The following is an 18,461-nucleotide window of genomic DNA, read 5'->3' as shown; positions in this document are numbered from 1 at the left end:
TTTCAAGATGGACGATGAAACAGTATTTTTAAAGGTAAGAAAAGAAGAAAGAGAAAACGTCATACATAAATACTGATAAGTGAAAGAGAAGAAAATGGTAGTGAAAATGTGAGAACAATGCAAAGTGGTGAAATCACGGCACTCATATGTACCTTCATGTCGTTTTGGTGCCGGAATCTTCGGTTTTGCGGGTATCTTAAACATCAGGGACTCTTTCGCCTCTTCAGATATATCGAGCAAATCCTTTTTGTTCAATTGTAGGCTAAACATTCCCCCAGCACTTTCCGGGCTCTCGGATCCCTCCCGAATAGTATCCTCATCGTCAGATAATTCTTCGTCATCTTTTCCTAATTTGAGAGTGAAATTATCTTCATCACTTACTTCATCATTTTTACACTGCTCTTTTTCTTTCTTTTTCACTACTAACACTGATTCGGGGCTTTCTTCTCTGACCGTATACGGTAATTTCTTGTCTTTTTCAGATATTTTTCTCTTTATTTGAATAGTTGTGTCTAATTGTTCCTCCTTCTCTTTGATTTCTCTATTTTCTTCTTCTTCATTATCATCCATTTTTACTTTTATAATAAAATCATTCTCAATATTTTCTTCTTGATACTCAGACTGTTCTTTAGTTTTCTTTGTTGCTACTAGCACACATTCAGGACTTTCTTCTCTAACCATATACGATGCTTTCTCGTCTGTTTTGGGCTTTTTCGTCTTGATTGGAATTGTTGCATCTATTTGTTCATCTTGTTTATCTATTTTCCTATCTTCAATTGTACCTTTCTCTTTTAGGTCAAGCTGTGGTGTTTGACTTGGCCTTACTTTTTTTCCTTTTTTCTTTTTCTTTTCACTTAAAGAATTATCCACAGTTGTTTCAATGCTATCACACGGTTCTACCTGAGCTTCAGCCTCAATAGTTGTTTCAGTGTCATCCCTTAGTCTGGCTTTTGCTTCAGGCATAAATTCTAGGTTTAAAACCTGTTCTTCTTTCTTTGCTTCCTTCGTTTCTTTCGGCTTTTCCTCAACCTCAAAGGATTTTAGTTCTACAGTTTCAAGTGTGGCTTGCTGAGGCACAAATTTCCTTACTTCAGCTTTTTTTAAAACTACTTTTTCTATTTGAGTTTCTTTAGGTGGAGGGTGCTTCTTTATAATAGATCTCGGTTTTTTCTTCGTATTAGAAGAATATGTAGCCTCCTCAGTTAGAGAAACTACCTGAGAGTTAGCATGTAGCTGGTTATCGATGGAAATCGGAGAAAGGCTCACTTCAGGGGTCGCCATAGCTGCCTCAAGTTTTTTTGTTTCGCTTAGTATCTTAGCCTTTTCAGGCAAAGTAATGTCACTCACAGGAGAAACTTTTTCGTAAGCAGTTGCTTGCTCCGCGACAACTGGTCCAGCTCGCTTTCCTACTTCTGTTGAAGTTTTTGCAGATTCTTGAGTCGGTTGTAAAGGGACAAATACTATTGGAGAAGAAGGCTCCTCTTCTTGGGCTATCACCGACCTCTGTTCTTCAATAATAGCGGACAGTTTGGATTTGTCTACCTCTTTGACGGCTAGATCTCCAACTGCAAGCTCTGGCTGAAATTCTTTTATCAACAGCGAATGATTATCATTGATTGTGATATCCGCCTTGTCTGGTTTTAAGGATTTGAGGAGGACATCTCTTACTAGAGAAGTAGCTTTTTCCTCCTGTAAGTTTATCAGTCTCTGTTCTTCAGTAATTACGCAAGGTTTTGACGTTTTTTCTTGCTTGATAGTTAACTCTACCACTTTTATCTCTGGTTCAACTTCTTTCACCAGTAGTGACTGGTTTTCAATGGCTTTAATAACTGCCTTTTCTGGCTTTATTGATTTGGCGATGATCCCTATTGGAAAATTAACTTCCTCCTCCTGTACTAATACTGGTCTTTGGTCAGTTATAATAATATGATCTTTAAAATTTTTTTCATCTTTGATGGCTAGTTTTTGGGCATTGACGTCTACTTGAACCTCTTCTATCAATAGAGATTCGTTTTCATCACTTATAACTGCTACTTTTTCTTGAAAACCAGGTTTGGGAAGAGCCCCTACTGGGGAAGTAGCTTCTTCTTCCTTAATTTTTACTTCACTCTGTTCTTCCCTTGTTATGCGAAGTTTTGAAGGGATTTCTTTAGTAACAACTAGCTTTTCTGTTCTAATCTCTGGTTGAACCTGTTTTACTTGTATTGATTGGTTTTCAGTATTTATAACTGACCCTTCTCCTGGCCTTATGGATTTGGGGATAAGTCCCACTGAGGAAACAACTTCCTCTTCTTGAACAATAACTGGCCTTTGCTCTTCCCCAGCAACAAAAGATTTGGATGGTTCTTCTTTTTTCACGACTAGATCTTCTGTCTGGATCTCTGGCTGAACTATTTTTGTCTGTAGTGACTGATGTTTACTAATTATAGCAGCCGGTCTTTCTGGCTTGACAGATTCAGGGAGAAGTCCTACTGAAGAGATGACATTCTCCTCTTGCACAATTACTGGCCTCTGTTCTTCCATAGCAACAAAAGACTTGGATGGTTTTTCTTTTTTAACAACTAGATCTTCTGTTTGGATCTCTGGCTGAACTATTTTCGTCTGTAGTGACTGATTTTTACTAATTATAGCAGCCGCTTTTTTTGGCTGGACCGATTCGGGGAGAAGCCCTATTGGAGAGGTAACATCCTCCTCCTGCACAATTACTGGCCTCTGTTCTTCCATAGCAACAAAAGACTTGGATGGTTTTTCTTTTTTAACAACTAGATCTTCTGTTTGGATCTCTGGCTGAACTATTTTTGTCTGTAGTGACTGATTTTTACTAATTATAGCAGCCGCTTTTTCTGGCTTGAAAGATTCGGAGAGAAGTCCTACTGGAGAGGTAACATTCTCCTCGTGCACAATTACTGGCCTGTGTTCTTCCATAGCAGCAAACAACTTGGATGGTTTTTCTCTTTTAACAACTAGATCTTCTGTTTGGATCTCTGGCTGAACTATTTTTGTCTGTAGTGACTGATTTTTACTAATTATAGCAGCCGGTCTTTCTGGCTTGACAGATTCAGGGAGAAGTCCTACTGAAGAGATGACATTCTCCTCTTGCACAATTACTGGCCTCTGTTCTTCCATAGCAGCAAAAAACTTGGATGGTTTTTCTTTTTTAACAACTAGATCTTCTGTTTGGATCTCTGGCTGAACTATTTTCGTCTGTAGTGACTGATTTTTACTAATTATAGCAGCCGCTTTTTTTGGCTGGACCGATTCGGGGAGAAGCCCTATTGGAGAGGTAACATCCTCCTCCTGCACAATTACTGGCCTCTGTTCTTCAATAATAACGTTAGGTTTAGATAGTTTTTCCTCCTTTAGAACTAAGTCTTCAGCATTAATTTCTGACCGAACCTCTTTTATCTGTAGTGACCGATTTTCCTGGCTTTTAATTGATGCTTTTTTGTGCTTTATAGATTCAGTCTTAAGCTCCTTCTCCGAAACCTGTGCTTCATGCTCGGTAACGGTAATAGGCTCCTGTTCTTTCTGTGTTAGTGATATTTTTGCACTTTTAAGTGAATCAGTTTGGGTTGCAAAAGGAATAACTTCAAGTTGAGATTCAACTTTTACCACAGAAATAGGTGTCATTTTATCTTGCATTCGAGTTGCATGTGCTGAAAGTTCCTGAGGCTGAGGAGAAACTGATTGAGCTTTTTCAGATTTTACATCATTGTCTACCATTTTTTCCTTTCTTAGTATTTGTACATGTGACGCAGATGCGTTAGATGGCTCGGATACATATCTTTCTGCTGCTAACTTCGGCTCTTGATCAAAGTTCACTTGTTTTAAAAGTTGAACTGATAAGTATGGCTCTGAAGTAGTAACCGTAACAGACTTTTTTCGATCAATTATCTCTTTTGCTTTCATTGAACCAGACAAATTCATTGGTTCTGTGTATATAGACATGGCTCTCTCCGTGTCAAAATCTCGAACTATTGATTGCTCTTTGCTGATAACCTGTGGTTGTGAAGTTACAGCCATGATTGGCTCAGGCCCATATGACTCCAATGCGATTTTTTCCTCAAATTTCAACGTCTCTATTGGTTCCTCCTTTAATTCTAAATCGACGGCAGTAACTAAAGCAATATTTTTGGCCTTTTCTGTGTCTGATACCTTAGCATTTGACTGTAATGGAGATACTAAATCTAAAGTGTTTTCTTTATCAGAAATTGTTGTTTCAGTTGTGTTAATTGCGTTCTGAGGAATTGTAATAGATCTTGCTTTCTGTGGTGTTTCAGTAGCTGGGCTAGTATGAGCTTCTTTTTGGTGTGAAATAACTTCAGAGATTTCTGGAACCATGGATGTGGCTTTTGTCATTGATGTCGATGCAATTGTTTCATTTAGTTTATCAGCTTTAATTTCACTTGGACCTATTAGAACGGCATGAGATGTTGTTTGTATGTGTTCGGACGGTAATAGATCTGCTTTTGCTACTGCTTCTATGTTTGAATCTCTTTGTGGCATATCAGTGACTGAGTTTAATGTCTGAACTTGAGAAACTGTTTTGGTGCCAATGGTGCTTAAAGTTCTATCAGCTATAGTACCTTTAATCAAACTAGTAGATGATAATAACTCTTCACGCTGAGCAGTTTCGATTACGGTCGTTTCAGCGGCTTCCGAAGGCAACAATAGTGAAGTAGCCTGTTCTTTACCCTCGTTGGCAGTTTTGATCGGATTAGTAGCGTCAGAAAACTGCACAGTTTGGATTGTGATTGATTCCTGCACATCAAGATTCATTTTGGCAACTGCCCCTTCCTTCTTTTTTTCCTGAAGTTCCTGAACGGAGTCTATTGGAACGTTATCTGTAATAAGTAATATTGCAAGGTTAGTTCTCGAAAGTAAATTTTTTGGATTTATAGTAGACAAAAAACTTAAAAGTAAAGAAAGAGGTAAAATTCTATTATTTAGACTTCGATTTGAAAATCCCTTACCGTAAATAGAAACTTTTTTTTTGCTTTTTTTAGCTCATTCTGAAGTTAGACTGTCAAGGACTCAAAAAAGACTGGCAATGAGAAACCCAGATGACACATATTACCATCCCAGTAGTCAAGTGGGGAGTGGGAGTGGGAGCAGATCAGAGAGATGATTACGGATAGGATGGGCTAGAAATAGATGCACTACTAGAGGAAGAGCCTCTTACAGGCTTTTTCTTGATCTGACGGTTACGGAACAGGATTTAGAAGACGGTGGAGCAAAAAATGTAAAAATCTGTTTATGGAATATTCATGGATACAATGATGGGATACTATGTGATCTATGTAGGTCTGACGAACGGGATATCAAAGGTCTAGCTGAGACGTCGAAAAGAATTTTGAATTTGTCTGCAAAGGTGCAAATGTGAGTGTATTAGTGGCAAATCAAGGAATAGGTCGGAGCCATAGTTGATGTTTGATAACATCTGGGAGATGTTATCAAAAGGGGGAAAGAAATTATCTTGAATTGTTGGGTGGTAATTATTTTATTGTGGCAGGTGACTTTAGTGCGTTCACTAGGATTTACAATAGTGAATAGAACGAAATAGGAGATGAATGAGAAGCAATGTGTCATACGAGTCCACAACAACCTTTTGCAACAGCAGGCTAGGTGTTCAAGCAACTCTGGAGGTATGGTTATTCAAATATTGGGAAATGCCAGATTAAGGAGCAGAACCAAATGAAGAATAAATGGGAATCTCATATTTATTTTTATTGTGAGAATGAAAAAAATGTAATTACGGATGGCATATTGGGGGGGTGATAAAGAGGAGGGGAATGCTACAGGTCTTTTGGGGTCATTAAGTGTGGTAGAGTATTTTCTGGTTGGGTTAGGTCTTTGGCGAAGGTGTTGCAATTTCAGAGTGATTAATTGTGTTTGGTCGGATCCTGTTTCAAATACTCTTAAAATGGTCTAAATGAAGTATGGGTTCAGAGTTTGTATAAAGAAGGTGAGATAAATAGATTTACAAAAAATAGGGCGTGTATTACAAAATCGATAAAAATTGTTAAGGAGACAAAACAGCTACTAAAACCAGGGACAGTCGTAGATAATGTTCAGGAGTAAATAGAAGAGTAAGTCGAATCTTGTAAACTTGATAAGGTAGAAGACAGGGGCGTAATTTCAGCTCAGAAAAAGCTGAAAAGTGCATTGACAAGGGAGTGATAAAGTTGAGGCTAGAAAGCCAGAGGGTTGATAATTGTAAAAAGTAAAGATTTAGTAAAGAAAGCAAAGAGTTAAAATGTAGACTACAAGAAGCTTAAGATGTAGGCAGTCTCCAAGAATTTTAGGAGAGAGCCTAAAGGTATACTGGAGAATTAGAAAAGAATATAAGAAAGTAGAAATAAATCGTAAGAAGAGAGTAGTAGAAGATACTAAGGAGATTTAAGAGGAATTAAAGGCTAAGGGTGCTAGAGTTTTTTTGTAATTAGGTTTCAAGGTCTATTAAAAAGCAGACTCTCCACAGTATCCCCTGCCTATGCCTGGCTGACTGAGTTAGAGAGGCGGGAAGTAACCGAACACAAGCAGGTACTCGAAAATTGCCCTCCAGATTCCCCCTCCCCCTAAATTTTGAAAAATAACTCATTTGGTATTTTCATTAAAAACACCTTTTTTGTATATCAATTAAAAAAAAAGCAGTAGAATTGCTCCCCACCCTAGGTTTTCAAAAAAATAAATGCCCCTCCCCCACATTTTCGTGAATTGGCGCACATGAGATCAGCAATTGGTTTTTGAGAGGAGGAAGTGGTAGAGAAGGTTAGCTAAGACCAAACACCAGTGAAAAGAAGAACTTGATTATAAGGTTGGGCTTTGCAAAAGAGGGAGTTAACTAATTATGAGTTGCCTACTGACGAGTTTGAATATAGTGAAAAATTATTGTTGCCGGGGGGGGGGGGTCAGACGACCTGCGGCCCCTCACTTCTGTCTCATGTGTCGGAATGAAGAAGAATTAGTTCTTTTTATTGAGAAATGTAGATAAATAATGGTTTTAAGGATAGTTTTGTTTAGTGCTTAGGCTTTTAAATATGATGAGATAATTAGATTATAAATAAAGGAAATAAGATGTATGAACAGACCAAAACAATTTCTGATAATAGGTGCAGAGTTTGGAGAAAATATTTTGTTTTGTTTTTTAAATTCAGGATGCGGTTCCCTGTTAGTTAGGTTATACCCTGGTACCAATTTATCTTTATATGGAAGTGTTTGTTTTTGCATTTTTTTTATTTATTTTTTTATTATTTCTTTTTTTTTTTACAACGGCCCTTAAGCTTTTGTGTAGATAAATTCTAGTCTTTTCTATTTTATTTTTTCTATTTTCTATTTTAATAATTAATAAGCCATGACACTTATAGTTCTAGATTACTAAAAGTTGAAGATTTGAAGGACATTCCATAAATAATAAAATCCCTAGATCATCTCAGGCAATTGAGATCGTAAGTTTATCATTACCCCAATGACGTTAAAAATATGTTATCATGTGTTATTCTACTCACGACTATTTGATTAGGCATTCAATTTTCTTCCCTTTGGATTTAGACTCAATGGTAATTTACAAGATTTACAAATTTAAAAATTTAAGTTATTTTTTATTTACATGTCGATGGCTTTTCTTATACAGCATCCTGCTTTAAGTTTTCTAAAATAAGACGATAGTTCTTCTGCAACGAAGCTAAAAAATTTAAAAGTAATTGGGATACGAAAAAAGGAAGGCTAGGAAAACTTGTTTTATAGAAAGAGGTTGTGTAAAAGCAAAAAAAAAAACAAATTTTATGCAAATTTTTTCTTATGAAATTAATATAGAATTATGATAGACGTTCTGAAAGTCACAAGGACTGAGTGGAAGCAGGCTTTGTCCAGTAGCTTCAATTATGCGTGGATATTTTTCAAGTATAAGTTTCACTTTGCTAGATTGTCAGGATTCGCTACAAAGTTCAAAAACATTATAGCAAATTAACATTCTAATAAATGCGTATTATTTTCACAAACAGTTGGCAATTACTCACAGAAGATATAGGTGCCAAAGGAGGTTTTGCCATACCATAGCCTGGTGAATATCAGTAATATTAATTATAAGACCCTGATGAGTTCACCTCCTACAACTGTAAAATCTAGCGAATGTGGTACAAGCATTATAAAGGAAAGCCAAACAAGGGACTCTTGGAGTATTTTAGCCCCAAAACCAGAAGATACCAACTTGTAAATTGGGTTCAAATTTTAAATTCTAACTCCAAAATAAAGTAGCGATGTTTTGCAGATTTCATTTCAGTTTCCTCTCGAAAAAAAAAACTTTGTTAAATGAAAAATGTAAAATAAGCAGTTTTGATTCCTCGCTTTTGGAAATATGGCTAAGGCAAACTAATGAAACATTTATTGATAAAAGCTGATTAAACCACAAAAAAAAGAACGCTTTTCATTGATCTTGTCGCTGGGTAAAAAAAAAAATACAACACAAAAGTATCACTTATGACCAAGCGTAGCACTTCCTGGTACCTTCAACAGAGAATGTGCTTTTCCAACTCTCATCTCTTCGCTGTGTGTTACGTTTGTGGTGTTGAATCATATAAGGTCAGGTGTTAGGGTTCGACTAAAGGGTATTAAGGGATTTAAACATATATATATATATATATATATATATATATATATATATATATATATATATATATATATATATATATATATATATATATATATATATATATATATATATATATATATATATATATATATATATATATGGAAGTTGCTGGGAATCATGTAACAACACAAAGTTACAATGAACTGACAAGGGAAATTCCACATTCTCTGAAAATTCAGCAAAAGAACTTTATAGAAGGTTTCTACCCTACTCCACAAATTATAATTTTAACCAGTGTCTCAGAGAAGAAGATCATAATGCTGGACATAAAAACCTAAAACTTATTTTCAAAATTCAGTAATATCATAAAGTTATTTCTTTTTGTAGGAATACTGTCTTAGTAGAAATTACATTTAAAATATAGAACTTATAGATTAGTTTAATGACTATGAACAAAAAGCATGCAATTACAACAGGACTACCAGGATTTTCCTAAGGGTACCAAGAATCAACATGTATCGTTTAGGGGGACACCTTATGGCTGAACTAATGCCTCATTCATGGAAAATTTCCATTTTTCCATTAATAAACTTTTCAGACCTGGGTCTTCAGACAGTCGGTCTTTTCAGACCGACTTAGCAACAGCTGATCTGCCCCCATAGAAACTAATTTTCTTGGGAAAACATGAAGTCCACTCAAATGATCGCCTTTTATGAAACATAGGACAGCAAAACGATACGGCAGCATAATCTGTTATTTTTAATTATTTTTTTGTTTGCAAAAAAATACTAATAAAAAACCAACAGCAAAAAGTTTAGTCCATCAAACAGACAAAAAATTTTCTGCATAAAACAAGGTAAAAAAAAAAAAAAAATAAAACAAAGTAATCAAAAATCTAAATTTCATAGATATTTGGCATCTTTTTTCCAAGAAAAATTATTACGTTTTTGGTATCGTTTAATCGAGAGAAAGTGTGTTATTCCTACAAAAACCCATAAACATTCTATATGAAACAAAGGTTATCATTATATTCTACGTACGTGATTTGTAATTTGAATTTAAATAGTGTAGAACGGGACAAGTCAGTATTTCGTTGAAGCTGGTACATATTTTAGAGCATAAGACAATTTGATACCAAAAAATATATCTTTGTGTGTGTTAGTGCGTGTTATGTGTGGTGTGTTTGTAGTATTTGTATTTGTTCTTTTACCTTCAATTGAAATTTATTCTTTGATTTTCAACGGTTGATGGCAAATATAGTTAGAAAATAAGCTCGAGAATTAATAATACCTTAAAGTATATTTACATATTACTATCTTAAAAGTAAAAATAACATTAAATTTAAAATTATTGATCTACTAGATGGCTTTTTCAATAGGCATAAAAAGAGGAATAAATTTACAAACTCACTTTTAATTAAATGAATTTATACTTACTCAGAAGCAAAGAAAATATTCCAATTATGTCGAATGATTGCTGATCCAAGGTGTCGCAAGCTTTAAGAGCACTGGAACCATCTGCTGAAGTACAAATTATTGTAGGTTGCCTAGAATAATCTAAATCAGACAACAATTCAAAAGTCAAAGGGAGACTTTCAGAAGGGCAACTTCGTAATACATCTGCAGCATTCCCATCATCCACCAGTGACATAGTCTTTGAGGCCAAGCTTATTGTTTCCTCAGGTAGACTATTCAGTCCCGAAACATTTTCCCCTTCAGCAAAATTGACATAAACGGTATCTGAAGCCTTCAAGACTTGTTCGGTCAAGGACTTGACCTCACCTATCACAGACGTTTCTGAAGGGAAATTAGTTGACTTATCAGGAGCTATGAATTGAACAACAGGAGTTAATTTTGGGGTTGTCATGACCAACTGTAAAGTTGCATCTGCTACATTCTTTTTCGGAAGAATGCCGGCCAATTCACAAATTGATTGCACAATTATAGGTGTTGCTGCTTCTTGTGCAGTCAAAGTAGTTTCCTTTTTATAGAGATACTCAGTGTTTTCTATTGGTGCGCAGAATTCAATTTTTATTTCATTTGCGAAAGCTTTTGTAATATCTTCACTGCGTACAGGAACGGCTGCAGCAATTTTAACCGGAGTATCAAGGGATGTCTGTAGTCCAGATACTGCAACTAAAGGTGTCTCAGTTTGTATATTTTCAAAGTAAATATCATCTATAATACTTTCTGTAGCTGGCCGGCCTTCATAACTCTGCTGAAATGATGTTGAGAAGGAACAACTTTCGCTTGAATCAGGCTTAGCTACCTTTTTGATTTGACGAATAGGTAAAACATTTCGCTCTTCATCATATACAGAAGTTTCACTCATGATATTCGTTAGAGGGTTATCCTCACCATATGTAAAACAGCCCAAAGTTGGTTCAGAAGCAACCTCACCTATTAACGAGACTTTTTCGGCTTGATTAGAAATTAGACTTGAAGATAGCTGCCTCATATTTGAAATGTTTTCTAATTCTGGTATCTCAGCTCTTTCGAGCTCAGATTTTGAAATCAGTTTTAACATTTCCAGTTCTTGCTGCTCGAACGTAAAAAGATGAGCATTCTCATAAAGTTGAATTTTCGTGTCAAGGACCACTGGCTTCCTTATTTCTAAATTGTACTCTTTGTAAAAAACTTCAGGTTCACTAACTGCACTTGCTATGCTCTTATTCTGAAGCACAATAGACTCACACATTTCTTTTTCAGGCTCCTCTATCGGAAGTACTGCAATCGATTCTATACCCTGTTGAGCAACACTACATGAAGCATCGAACTCTCCTAACACAGACAGTGATTTTACCTTTTCAGATAAATCTTTATTCAAAGTATTGGTAATACAAGTACCCATGTTTACTTGCGGTAAAACGACTAATGAACAGTTTTCTGATGAAAGTATGCAGCATTGAGTTTGAGAAGCTAAAGGGACAGAAACAAGCTGTTGCTCTTTATCGAAAGCAACTTCATCTACATTTGTTAATTCGTTGCTATTTGGAACAAGACTAAGGTTACCTACAGCTCCTTCAAGTTTGTCTTTGAAAAATTGTTCAGTCAATTCAAGTGCTTGTTGACTTTCACTAGATGCAGCGAAATTACTGCAGGGGATGTATATTTCATCAGTAAAAGAGACACTAGAACGTCCACTTTCCAAATTTGGTAGAGTACCTGTGCTTTTTAATGTTTTCTGTGAAGAAAATGAAACAGGCTCCATTTGAATTGACTTGAACCAGCAATTGATGCTGTCTTTACCTGAGTACCTGTTTGCTGCATTGAAGCTTCCTTCTTTTTCAAAAAGTAATACTGTACTTGAAGCTGGAGCTTGAGACTCAGCACTGTTCTGCATTCTTGCATTCCCTAGTCTTACTAAATCGTCTTTATATGCAATCAATTTTGCTTCATCTGAATGCTCTGTTGCCGAAAATGGTACTTTCTTTTCGACTATCTTTTCTTCGACGCCAACTCTGTAGGTAGCTTTTTCTGAGGTATCAAAAGAAGAGAGTATATCAACAGCTTCTAAGACCAAATGTGCAGTTACAGACAAAGAATTACTCTGGATAGGGCCTATATTTGCTTTTTTGTCAGAATCATCGGAACAGGGTAATTTTTCTTCTTTCCAGAGTGATGAAATAATATTCACCGTGCTTACTTTTTTCGTTGCATGTGTAAGATCAATATGAGCTAAGTATTCTCTATGGCCCTCATCACATAATCTTCCCATATTGTCTAAGACTTTATGCATAGCTGTAACAGTAGGGCTTTCAGGCGAAGTAAAATCTTTTTTTGCGCAATTATGTGAGACGGCTGCTTCATCATTAAGGTTCCCTACCATTTTTAGTTCTTGCTGCGCAGATACTGACACCAAAACATTTTCTACCGGTTCTAAAATGACGCTTCTAAAGCCTGGGCTTTCGGCTTCAATACTTTTTTCTTTTTCAAAAGGATTAGTTTGGAATACTAAATTTACTTTACCGCTAGCTAAAACAAGACAAGATTTCCCTATCATATTCTTTAAAGGTTCTGAAGCTGCCCCTGAAACGGACTCTAGAATTTGATTGAAAGTGCATTCAGGAACGCATCGTTGGGTATCTACTGACTTTCTTAATGCAATGTCAACTAACATGCCCGCTGATTCATCTTGAATGCTTCTACTTTCATTTTCTAGCCTTTCTTGAATCATTGTTGAAATTGTTAAACTCTCGACACATTGAAAATCGGCCTTTTCTTCCACTGAATTGAAAATAGGTGGAGTACTTTCCTTATCAAAGACCTGAGCTGCGCGAACAGTTACTGAAGAACTACTAGCTGGACTAATTTTACAGCTTAACCTATTTTCATTCGGTATTTCTTCTTGTAGAAAAGAGATGGAGTCAATAGTGCCTTGAACTTCCACCACCGGGATAAAGCCCTCAGCATTAATGGCCTTTCTTCTTATTGCTTGGTGAACCAAATTTTCAGTTGTTTTATCTTTGATAATTCCAGAGTCTGTTTCCAGGGTTTCTTGCACTGACGTCGAGAGCGGTGATCCTCCAACGATTGTTGACTCGGCTCTTTCTTTTAATGGATATGAAGCTGAGCAATCACATTCTTTATCAAATACCTGGGCTCTATTAACAACCGTCACTTTATTTTTTCCAGGAATTATCTCAAAATTTAACTTAATTTCTTTCAGTTTTTGTTCTTGTAAAAAAGAGACAGAATCACAAGTAGTTGGCAGTTCAATCACTGGAACAAAACCTCCGGCATTGATTGTATTTCCTGAAGCTTGGTCAGCTACACTATCTGTTGGTATAACTTTATTGTTTCCAGAGTGATTTTCCAGGATTTGTTGTACCGATATGGTGAGTGGCGAAGTTTTGACTCTTTCATATTCAGCCGTCCCTTCCGCTGAGAGTAGAATAGATTGGTCACATTCTCTATCAAAGACTTGAGTTTCGTTAACAACTGTAACTTTATTAGTCAAAGGTGTCATTCCAAAGATTAGTTTTTTTTTGTTCAGCTTTTCCTTGGGTAGAAAAGACGTAGAATCAGTAGTGTTTTGCACTTCAATCGATGGAGTCAAGGCTTCAACAGTGACTGCGTGTTTTGTTGCTCTGCCAGCCAAATTTTCTGCTGGCTGAACACCAATATCTCCATATTCAGTTTCCAGTGTTTCTTGAATCAACACGGAAAGTGGCAAACTTCTGACTCTTACAAATTTAGCTTTTTCTTCCATTGGATGCAAAGTGGAATAATTACATTCTCTGTCAAACACCATAGGTCTATTAACAACTGTCACTTTATTACTGGCAAGTATAATTTCCAAGCTTAGCTTCTGTTCTGTTCGTTTTTCCTTGTGTAGATAAGAGACAGAGTCAATGGGATTTTGCAATTCAATTACTGGAATAAGGACTTGAGAAACAACTTCCTTTCCTGTTATTTGGTCAGATAAATTTTTGGCTGGGCTACTGTCAATATTTCCACAATCATTATCCAGGGTATTTTGCATCAATACGGAAATTGGATAACATTCAACTGTTTTAAAACCAGGTTTTTCTTCCGTTGCATGCACTGTGGATTGATAAAATTCTTTATCAAATATTTGAGCTGTATTAACCACCGTAATATTATTATTAACGGGTGTCACTACAAGCCTTGCCTTCTTTTCATTTTGTTTTTCCGTTTGTAGAGAAGAGATAGATTCTGTGGTATTTTGCTCTTCGATCACTGGGATCAAGTATTCAATATGGATAGCCTTTCCTATTGTTTGGTCCGCTATATTTTCTGCTGGCCTATTTACAATACCCCTACAATCAGTTTCTAGAGTTTCTTGAATCAATATGAAGAGTGGTAAACTTTCACCTCTTTCAAGCTGAGCTTTTCTTTTTGCTGGATAGGGAGTGGATTGACTACATTCTCCATCAAACGCTTGAGTTGTATGCACAATCAGTGCATTACTATTGTCAGGGATCATCTCAAAGTTAATCATAGTTTTGTTTAGTATTTCTGTTTTCAAAAAAGAGGTAGACTCAGCAGCTTTCTGATCTTCAATTCGTGGTATAAAACCTTCGTTATAGACTACCTTCCCCGATGCATGATCAGGTAAATTTTTAGGTGGTATACCATTGATATTTTCGCACTCAGTTTCAAGGGTTTCTTGCATCGATATAGAAAGTGGGAGGCGGTTTAATCTTCCAAGTTGAATTTTTTCTTCTTCTGGGCATAGTGTAGGTTGATTAGACTCTTTATCAAATATCTGAGTTGCTTCAACAACAACTACTTTATTATTGGGAGGGACAATTCTAGAGCTTAGCTTGTTCTCAAGCGACACATCCATCTTTAGAAAACAGAACGAGTCAGCAGCTTTTTGCTCTTCAACCACTGGAACCACTTTATGTATTACTTCAACTGTCGTTTTAGCTATAGAACTATCCTTCGATTTGGATTTAAGACAAGTGTCAATATTTTCCATGGCTTGATTAATACATACTGTATGTGGCATATTGCCCAGAATCGTTTCTTCAGCACAAGTTTGATGAGGCACAATTGAGAGAAGATCTTTTTCTCTATCTAGTATTTGAACGTACTGTATAGATTTGGCTTGATTGTAAGCTGGGACTTCAACGAGAGATTTACTCTTTTTTTGTTGTGTGGCTACAGTAAAATTCTGCATCCCTTGCAGTGGCTGCTGGTATTGCGTAAAAAAAGCAGGTCCTTCATGTAGTGTGGTTGTTTTTTTTGCAGCAACAGCTTCTGGATTTACAAAGTTTGCATGCTGCAAGTTCTCTAACTCAGTTTGGGTAGCAACTGAGAAGGATTGACTTTCCATAATTTCCGATCTTACTCGGGTAGTCGAAATATTTTCAACACTGAAATACCCTTCTTTTTGTAGAAGTTGCGGTTGAGATACGCTAGAAATAATCCTGCAAACAGTTTGCAAGGTAGCATCGCCTTGTGAAAAGTTATATTTGTTTATCTCTAAGTCCCCAATGACTTCAATAGTCTTTTGTACAGATGTTATTGCAGCTTTACCTTGTAGATCCGTATAATTTTCTTTCACTTTTTCTACCATAATTCTTGAAACATCAGGAATTATGCTCGATCCCAAAGCCTCTAAACTCTCATTATCTTTGACACATAAAGCAATCGTTTCGTTAGGTATTATATTTGCATTTTGAGCCAAAAATCTGTCGCTCAATAATATTCCCTCACAATAATGGGCTTGACGTTCGCTTGTAATCCCAGCTTGACTTCTAGATTGAGTTAGACTAGCATTATTTGTAATATCTAACGAACTTGCTCCCTTATGAGTCCTAACAGATTCGATTAACTGGTGTGTAGATGAAAGATGTTTGTTTTCATTGACAGTCAATATATCACTCGCCTTGCCAGCTGGAAATACCTTACCATCAAACTTCTCAGTTTCCTGACATGTTTCATATGCGATTCGCGAAGAAACTAGAAGTGGATCACATTTTGCAATGGCTGCTTGTCTTTCAATAGAAAGTGTACCGGTGGCGGAAAGACTTTTTTCGATATCTAAAAGCTGATTTTCGCTAACATTTTGTGCCTTGCTTTCTTGAATAGTTAACATTCCAATTCCAGGTTGGTTTAACAATGAAGAGCTATTAAAAAGTGTAGCGTTTTCCATAGTCTGTTGAAATTTTGCTTCTAACGAGTAACTTTTATGTGGAAGGGGTATCACATTTTCTGAGTCTGGAAATGGTTTCTTTTTCATCAGGCTAAAATGTCCAAGGTGCTGTTCAAGAAAATGAACAGAAAGTGGAGAGTGTTCGACAGATTTTAAACAAGCAGTTTGTATCAAACAAGAGTTTTTGTCCAAAGCTCGCTCTCGATCCAAAGTTTCTTCTTCAGTAGTTACAATAGCTGTTCCAAGAGAACTAGCATGCACTGGCTTAGTTGAGAGTTCTTCTGGTAAAAGTTTACTGATATTTGGAAGTGTCCAAATAACTTCATGCGTAGTAACAAATGGACCACAACTTTTCTTGACAACGCAATGTTCTTTTGCTTCTGTTATCTGATCTTGTTGTTTCACGTCTGCCAAGCTGCACAAACGAGGTTCAACTTCAATGATGGCATGTTCAGCGAGAGGCCTATTTCTCAATGCAGCAAAATTTATAACTAAATCTACAGAACCTTCTACTTTAATATCGGGCAACTGATTTTCTTTACATATTTCGTGTGTCATATCTATCTTGCTGCTTTCTGTTAACTGTAATGGTTGATCTAATGCCAAAATTTTGTCATGGTTGGAACATTCTTCCCCTTTAGAAGAACCCCTCATATCAATGACAGCAGTGGTTTGTGTGCCAGAGGCCGAAGAGCGTGCCATGGCTACAGATTTTTTTGAAGATGTTATTTTTGTCTTTGTCCTTCTGGGTTGATATGTAATCAGTTCTAAAAAGAAAAATCTCCTTCTCTAACCTGTACGTAAATCATCTTTTAATTAAAGAAATTGTAGAAGGAAAAAAAAATGAGAAGATGAAAAATGTAAAGCTGGTATTGTTTATGGTTAAGTTGAAAATGTAATACCTTTCAAACCCATACAAATCAGAGGAAGTTCTGTAGATCTTGCAAAAACAGAAAAAAGTCATGCCTAGATGTAGCCAAAATTCAGGAACGGAAAAGATTAATATGTTAGACATTGTTTTATCTTATTTCAAATAAATTATTAAAGTGAGTGAGAGATGTGTGTGTCTGTGATTGTACTTTCTGTTGAGACAAAGACTTCAAATCTGCACCGTAGCCTCGACTTTGCTATCAGAGCGAACACATTTTACCAAGAATCTGCACTTAGCCCAAATTTAATGTAAAATTTAAATAATACTGAAAATTTAACACATTTCCGTGAGAAATAAAACATCTCGTAGCTAGTTTGGATACGGTTCGATTTTTAAATAGGAAAACATAGACAAAACAAAAATATACCTCAGGGTAATATGACGAACTGACATTGTCTTCGTAGGTCAGTTCTAACATTAGTGATGATAAAAGAAATGTTGCCAAAAAAATAAAAGAATAACACAACAAAACTTACAACAAATAAATTATTACAGACGCAATTAAGAAAACTGAAACCCAGCAACAAGTCAACGAATTGCGGTGAAAAAAGGGGAAAGAAAAAGGATTAAGGATTGAAGACAGCTGAAAATAAAATAAAGAGTCAGATAAATTAGAATGAAAACTGAAAACTAGGCCTACTTATCAAAAAAAAGTAGGCCCCATTTGTAAAAGCAACACTGTTGAGGCACAAACTATAAAGACTAAAAGTTCAAACACTTTTTCTAACATAATCTTAATAGAAAAGACACCTAATAGGTAAATACAGAAAAAAATATGAATTGAACTAGAAATTGCTCAAACTGACTTTAACCAATTAGCTGCTTAAAGGGCTTGGACAAACAATAACAAAAAAGTGCTAACATTATAAAATCTGAAGTTTAAAAAACTATATAAAGAAAAAAGGTATTAAAATAGAAAAGGTTTAACTGACATTTGATAAAAAGAGATAAGCCACTTATCTTTTTTAATTTTTACAAATAAACTGAAACCCAATTTAACATCTAATTTTATCCATTGTTATTGTGGTAAGCATAATCTATTTAACATGGATGCAGAAAAAAGAAACTGAAAATTCAAAAGTACTAGAACAGCATATTTCTTTATTAGCTTTCTCATCAGCTATAATAATTTAAGTAGCCAAAACGTCTTCATTTATCTTAACAATAGAATAGACTTGAACTTATTTAAAAAAAAAATCTGCATAAAAAAGGAATCTATTTACATTAATAAAAGTCTTAATAATGACAATACTGGTTGACAGTATTAAAATCACTTGAGGGCTTAAGACCATGTAGCGCAGCTGTAACTAACAT

At 35.7% G+C, this 18,461-nt stretch overlaps 1 protein-coding gene across 1 annotated transcript in view; it reads right to left on the bottom strand.

The window, feature by feature from the left end:
- Window positions 1–18,461, bottom strand: part of LOC148946230 (uncharacterized) — a 309,809-nt gene that overhangs the window by 113,944 nt on the left and 177,404 nt on the right. Inside the window, exons 38-40 of the mRNA XM_089097640.1 lie at window positions 10,023–16,983; window positions 7,632–7,684; window positions 153–4,844 (exon numbers count right to left, since the gene is read on the bottom strand). Of these exons, the coding sequence (XP_088953766.1) occupies window positions 153–4,844; window positions 7,632–7,684; window positions 10,023–16,983 (11,706 nt within the window). The remainder of the gene's footprint in view (window positions 1–152; window positions 4,845–7,631; window positions 7,685–10,022; window positions 16,984–18,461) is intronic.

This window comes from Artemia sp. Qi Xiang Cuo, chromosome 12 (genome assembly GCF_049724085.1).
Source record: "Artemia sp. Qi Xiang Cuo chromosome 12, ASM4972408v1, whole genome shotgun sequence".
Lineage (NCBI taxonomy): Eukaryota > Metazoa > Arthropoda > Branchiopoda > Anostraca > Artemiidae > Artemia > Artemia sp. Qi Xiang Cuo.
This window is presented reverse-complemented; position numbering and strand designations above follow the sequence as displayed.